Here is a 7,583-nt window from a genome sequence, read left to right as displayed (position 1 = left end):
TGTTGGCAAAAGGCAATCTTCAGTGAATGGCATGATTAAGTCAGCAAATATCTTCCCAAACAAGGTTTCGGCAACAAACCGGGAGACTAAAAATGCTAGTCGCTGAAACGTTTGGGTGACTACAAACGACTCTTCGGCGACACAATTTTTTGTTGCCAATCAAATTTTCTTGTAGCGTTTGATGATAGAGGTGTTGTGAGCTTCACCAACGAGCGAGCAAAGGTTTTTCACTAGCTAATTGTTGCCTGCATTGGTAAAAGCTCCTCTGACCCGTTTTGATTGTGTTTATTTTGTATCATACTTGACCCATTTTGATCCTATTTATTTTTTCTCATTTCATCAAGCAATTAGTGCTACAATCACAAATTGTACCTGGGCATGTGTGTTTGTGCACTTGTGTATGCCAGTGTTTGTGCACTTGTGTATGCCAGTGTTTGTGATTCTAGCATTTGTTTCATCAAGTGGTGATGCTGTGGATTTGACAATCGCATGAAGAATTTGAAAACATCAAATGCTCAGGTAAGTTTTTAGTAGTGTTGCTACAGGTACCGAAATTGGGGGACCGAAATCGGACCGACGGCCGCCGGCGGGCCGTCTCCGGCCATATACACACGAAAAGGGGTGCTCCGATCAAGCACCCTACACACCTCGGATGACGTTGATTCCCGCGTGGGCCCCCTCGGTTTTTTTTTTTAGAATTTTTGGATGGCTCGGATCGGCCGTCCGGTGGCCGGAGACGGCCCGCCGGCGGCCGTCGGTCCGATTTCGGTCCCCCAATTTCGGTACCTGTAGCATTTTTGTAAAGTATATATCAAGTGGAATTAAAATACTACAAATTCATCGGCCGTATGACCCAATATTTATATATCCTAGAGTTTTATGCCACTAATTACCTTGATATCCATGAGAAAAAAAGGACAGACTTTGGGGTTGCTTGGGAGTCAAATATTTTTTAGATTTTGGTCTTGTAGATTATAGGTTTTTAGATTATCGATCATGAGAATCTGTAAACGTACGTATATTGGTTGGTGATATGTACATAAATTCTGTAAATAAAAATATAATCAGAATCTGTAAAACTCACCCCAAGTGAATTTCGGATTCTACATTCTTCTTTAAAAAATTTAGAATGCATTTTAGAATTAATTAGTTTCCAAACATGCGAAATCTCTTAGATCAAGAGTCGTTCAGGAAAATCTGACTCCCAAACAAGGCCTTGCTCGATCTAAACAAATATACTTATAGACTCCCATTCGTTTTTTTTTTTGTAATCCCCATTCGGTTAATAACTTAATATTATAGTGCATTTCTTTTCATCTTAGATCTGCTTAAATTCCAATGCATCCCACCTTGCACAAGAGACAAGGGACACAAATATTTGGACTTAGATTTTCCTCATGCTTGCTGCCTCAACCTGACCCTTCACGCGATGTACGATCTACGATACCAAAATCCAATCTAACCAAATCTCTTTCTTTGTCATGTAACACATTTATTTGCACTATGCAAGCATAGACAAATGCATTGGACAATGGCAATAGTTTTTTCTTTTGTTTAGATTAATCGCGACTCTTCAAATTTTTTGTTAAGTTGAGATTCGATATTTTCACAATTATATCGTTAACGATTTCTGTAGAGTCCCAACAAGTCATACCCCACAAAATACAAATTACTATTATGTGGTAGTCTAAAAGGTGAAAAAAAAATTCCCAAAAAAATGAAGCAGCATGAACCTATAATCCAAAGCACGTAGATTTGATGAAAACAGTAGACACGCTGCCCTCACTATCATAACATCGTGACGTGAAATGTAAGCCTAGCTAGGTAGAATATGATCATCGCTCCCACGGCAGTCCTCCAAGGCACACCAAAAAGGATCACAAATTCACAATAAACAAAAAGACGCCCGCTAATTAAAAATAATACTCCATCCGTCCCTTTTTTATAGTCCTGTATTCCATTTTGGGCTGTCCCTTAATAAGTGTCCATTTTGTAAAGTTAGTAGGTAAAAGTTGGTGCATTGTCTATTTTATTCCTAAAAGTAGATTTCTTTTTGAAAAGTAAGTGAGTAAAAGTGTAATGATGATGGGTAAGTAAGGCAAGTTGAGGAAAAAGTTGATGTGAAAGGTATAATGATGATGTTTTTTTAATAAGTTGGAATTACGAAGCAGGACACTTAAAAAGGGACGGAGGGAGTACTAAATGGGGGTTATCTCACAGATTCCACGTTAGTTTTCAATTCATTGCGTGACAGTAGCTCTATATGTGACATGAATCATGAAAGTTCTGTTCCAACATATGGGTATGCTCCTGTCACGAAACACATGACAACTTATCTTATTTTAGATGGAGGCACAAGATACATAGAAGATAAAAATAAAAAAATAAACTGAATAAATGCGTCAGATATATATAAATGGAATCCCTATATTATTTATTCTCTTTTCATGCATAGCACATATAGTCTCCCATTCGAATAGTCAAAGTCCGCACGTATAGAGGGATGCTGGGGCCTTCAATTCTGAGATCTCCCCACACATGGGTTCTTTGGTTGCATTAATTGTGTTTCTTTGACCTTTTTCTTTCCTCCCTGTCCAAGTAGAGATTTACTAATTTTGTGCGAAGAGAATCAAAAAAAAAAATAAATATTATGTACAAAAGTACTTATTTTTTTAACAGAAAATTACACGTCTTTTCATAGGGAACTACCGAATTAAATGGGACAGAGGGAGTATAAATTATTGAAGTATTTGAAAAAAATAAGCTACACTTGGTTGGGCGGGTATTAGAGTGTTCAAAATGCTGTTGGGCAAGTGAACGTATATAGCTTTAACATATTTGACATAAGAACTTTTCTAGCAAGTAAAAAAAACCATGTGCATTTTCTCATAACGAAAAGTAAAAGAAAAAAACTCAAATGATGAAGCAAGTTGTTCAAAGCAACAACAAACAAACAAAAAAAACAAAAAGTTCGAAGCAACAGAGATTTCTTCATCCTTTTTCATATTTGACATAAAAACTTTTCTAGCAATTAAAAAAAACCATGTGCATTTTCTCAGAACGAAAAGTAAAATAAAAAAAACCCAAATGATGAAGCAAGTTGTTCGAAACACCAAAAAACAAAAAAAAATTGTTCGAAGCAACAGAGATTTCTTCATCCTTTTTCATATTTGACATAAAAACTTTTCTAGCAAGTAAAAAAAAAACCCATGTGCATTTTCTCAGAACAAAAAGTAAAAGAAAAAAACTCAAATGACGAAGCAAGTTTTTTGAAGCACCAAAAAAAAAAAAAAAAAAGTTGTCGAAGCAACAGAGATTTCTTCATGCTTTTTCCTAATGAATTGACGCTGTATATTACTAAATTATGAAGAGGTCTCCCCCTATGTTCTAATAATTGCACTGTCCTCCCCTGCTTTACAAACTATTAGGTAGATTCTCTCATTCCCTTAATTTTACTCTAACACCGTTAGTTTAGGCTGATAAATGACTAAAATACCCCTAGATATTTAGGTGTTCTAAACCACTAAGTCTTGCTCTCATTTTATTTCCAATTGGAGTTTTTAACATTAAAAGAAAATTAGACTTTATAATTTTTCGTTTTATGTGATTGAATTTGTGTAATTATTTGTACATCTAATTTCTTAGTAATTATACTGTTTTTGGTCATAAAAATTATATTTGTGACTTAATGTAGGAGTATCTCGTTCTTTTTTTTTTTGTTGTTGCTAAAAAATATTTTTTCAAATGAAATGTATATGCAAATTTTTACATTATCATATCCCCCTCCAACAACAAAGAAGAGTAAAAAATCATCCTAATTGCTTTTTGTAATAACGGCCTCATTCTCCCTAACTTTTTTTTTGTCTTTTTTATTTTGGTATTTTTTTTAAAATTTTTGTTAGATTCGCATTATATTTTTTAATTAATCATTCGTCTCCACGAGCAAAGTGGAAGGGAGACATCAACTGCACTCCACTCCGCTCCACTCCACTTGCATTATGTATTTATCTTTGTTTCTTCACTTTTCCGGTTAGTAGTTAGAGCATCAGCAGTGGAATAAGCAAATATGAATAATCAAAACATGCCACATCAGATTTTGATTATCCATTTAGAAGTTGCTAAAGTTAGCAATGTCAAATCCCACATTGAATATTTTTTGCCCATAATCAAAACCAATGGGCCCTCCAAACTTTTTCTCTTTATTTCATGCATATTTTTGAAAAAGTGATTTTTGAAGGAAAAATAATAATTTATGTTAGAAACAGTTAAAAAAAAAGTTTTTCAAAAAACACACTTTGTTCACTTAAAAATTGTAAACACAATTTTGAGAAATTTTGAAAGAATTATATTTACACAAATAGTTTTGAAATTTAAAAAATTATAAATACAATTTTTTAAAAAACAGATTTTTTTGTTAAAAAACAGTTTTCTATAAAAAAGTTTTGAAATTTCAAAAACAGAATTTTGAAAAACACACTTTCTTTACCTATAGTTTTTAAAATTTTTGAAAAAATTGTTTTTTGTAAAAAACAAAATTCTGAAAAAACAGAAAAAAAATCTGAAAGTTACAGTTTTTTAAAATTATTTTTTGAAAAATTATTGAGAGAGAGAGAGAGAGAGAGAGAGAGAGAGAGAGAGAGAGAGAGAATGAAAGAAAAAAGGTTTTTGTGTAATATTGGTGTACTTAATTGAAAGATAAAAGTTGGTTATTGACAAAATATTGCTAGTTTTGATTATTGAAAAGCCAAAATTTGATGAGTTGTTAAGAGGCTGTTAGGTTTGGTTATTCCAATGTGAGCACTTTTTTAATCCAACATTGCTAATTTTAACAATTTTTTGTTTTACTTATTCCACTGTGGATGCTCTTACTATGACTTATTCTTTCTGTTTTATATCAAATAAACTATAGTTATGGTACGAGGCATAAAATGGGGTCCTTCTATCAATAAGAACCAATAAAAAAAAGTAGGTAATGTTCATCAATTTTTAGGTGGCCGAACAAAATTGCACTCTATTTTGACCCATTAACTAAAAATCCTAGCTCAGCCCGTGCTAGTAAATTGAGGCAATTTTTGAAAACCATTCTCCATAACTTTTTGAATTTATGGTGCTGCCTTTGTATCTATTTAGTGGGATATTTTTCCAGTAAGCTAAAAGTTGTGGACACCTTCGTGCAGTTATTTGTAGTCAAGTTATTTTTACTAAACTAAAAGTGATAGAAAACGTGCTGGATTAATGGAAGAAAATGTGTTGGGTATTTTACTTTAGTGGAAACAACTTAACTTTTGGAAAAGAAATTTAGTTTAGTATGAACAATTTAACGAATACCCTTATGATTTAAAAGTAGGCACATAACTATCTTGCGATTTTTAAAACATTCAAATGCACCCATTTCGTCCATGTTAACGGAAAAAAACACAAAATCCACTAATGAAAACGATGAAAAGTCCAATATGCCCTCCTCATCTTCTTCATTCATTCTTTAACTTCCTTGAACCTAACCAATCCATCCCATGTACCAAAAATTGGATCCGAACAATTGACATTGTAGAGTTCGACGAGTACTATATCTATACCAAAATTCAAGTCGACCAGAAAATGGAAACCTCATGATCGAATAGAATTCATTGTGAAGTAAATTTTTAAATTTAAATTTACCTTACATTTTAACGAAAACAAGATGATAGAGTTATTCATTTCGGATTGACATGATTTTTTTTATAGAGATGCTCTATTATTTGATTAATACATTATGAACGGCTCAGATTAAATTTTTGTTAAATTTAATAATTATGTGAGATACACCTTAGTTAATATGGATGGAATGGAGCGCATCTGCATGTTTTAATAAATCACAGGCGGTTATGTGCCTACTTTTGAACCATATGGGATGTATCCGCATATGACCCAAACCACATGAAGTCAAAATGAACTTTGTCCTATATTTTAAGCTTATACATTAGATTGAAAAAATGTAGCAGGAAAAAAAAGCTTTAATTTTTTTTTAAAATTATCTTTTTGAAGACATTTAATAAAACCCTTTTCTTTACAATTCCTCGTAATCATGTAGAATGCATAGTTTCTTCCACACAAAACATCTCTCTCTCACACACACTTCAAGCATTTGAGTAGAGCCCACCATTCGAGTTACCCGGCAAGGCTTTCACCAATGACGAATATAATTCACATCCGCCAGCATTGCCCTTTTTGGAATTAACCCAACACCGTCAAATGACACATTTACCCCTATTTGTTCCAACGATTGCACTTGCTTCTTCAAAAACTTCACATAGTGAATGGCCTCATCCAACATACAAGCCGTGTCCATTTTGGTCCCCCCAGGTACAAGTCTCTGCAAAATCCTAATCCTCTCGCTAATCTTCTCCCTCCGGTGCCTCGCCACTACGCTCTGTGGGTCCCTCGATATCTTCACGTTCCTCCGCTTCACCGGCTTCACCGACTCCGGGTCCATCTGAATTGGCTGCATCACAGCCATCCGGAAAACCATCTCTCTCATCGATCCTATCGAGTTTCTCTCGTGTAGCGGATCGATCAGTAGCGGCACAAGGTTTTCTGAGGCCTCAGGCCAAATGAGCATATTTTTCTGAGCTTTTCGGAAATTGGAGCCCATTGTTTGAGATAGTGTTTCAAAATATTTTTGGCTGGTGATGGTAGGCGGGCTGAGTGACCTAATGGTTGAGTCACTTCTGAAACTCGTACTTGATAAAGGTGGTGTCATTGGTTCTTGAAATGCGGTGCTTAGGAACGGCATGGAGGAGGGAGGATTTGTGGATGTGGTTGAAGTGAGAAATGGGTTGTGGAAGACAGGTGTTTTTTCTGTGGTTCGATTGACGGCGGCGGCGTTTTGGCCGTAGAATTTGATTTCCGGCAATTCGGACGTGTTGGTTTGAGGTAGAGAAAGTTGAGGAAGCATGTCTGGCTGCGTCATCATTTTCATCATCTCAGTTTGATCTAGTGTTGATGGTTTCATCAACTCAACTTCCATATTAATTCTTGTACACAAAGAGAGAGAGAGAGAGAGAGAGAGAGATGAGTTATGAAGAACTGAAAAGAGGAGGCATAGAGAGATAAGAGCCAAACAGAGTCTACTTGCAAGGATGCGTTAATGGAAGACTATATATAGCAAGTTGTGATCTATTTAATTTATACAATTTTTTTAATACATGACATTTTGGACAGATTGCACATATCTCAGATTTTTTCTTGAAATTCATGTCCAATTTATATCCGTTTTCCACACTTACATATTTCATAGGATGATGTTACACCAATCCAAGAGTTGTTGATAATGAGAATTAAATTCTTAAGACAGAACAAACGGTCAATTAAGTTCAGAAACTACCAGACCCCTTAGAATTTATTTTATACATTTTGCGTACAGTGTGATTCACACTTTTTACTTTATGAACCAAAAGTCTACTTCCTGTCACAGTAGCTGATCCATCCATATGATTTCAGTTGAAAATTGAGGTTCCAATTCCTCCACTTTAGTAACAGCAGAATTTCATTCGTAAATCCACATTAATCCCACTACAATTGGCCACCTTCATTTTCCTCTAACT

The 7,583-nt window shown here is 34.7% G+C and overlaps 1 protein-coding gene across 1 annotated transcript; it reads right to left on the bottom strand.

The window, feature by feature from the left end:
- Positions 1-6,008: 6,008 nt before the first annotated feature.
- On the bottom strand, positions 6,009-7,114 carry LOC131303704 (transcription factor HEC1-like). Its single transcript, XM_058330700.1, has one exon. It carries the CDS (start codon positions 7,004-7,006, stop codon positions 6,164-6,166), a length of 843 nt encoding a protein of 280 aa, XP_058186683.1. The 5' UTR covers positions 7,007-7,114; the 3' UTR covers positions 6,009-6,163.
- Between the last annotated feature and the right edge of the window lie 469 nt (positions 7,115-7,583).

This window comes from Rhododendron vialii, chromosome 10a (assembly GCF_030253575.1).
Source record: "Rhododendron vialii isolate Sample 1 chromosome 10a, ASM3025357v1".
Taxonomy (NCBI): Eukaryota; Viridiplantae; Streptophyta; class Magnoliopsida; order Ericales; family Ericaceae; genus Rhododendron; species Rhododendron vialii.
The sequence above is the reverse complement of the archived record's forward strand: the minus strand, read 5'-3'. Positions and strand labels throughout refer to the sequence as shown.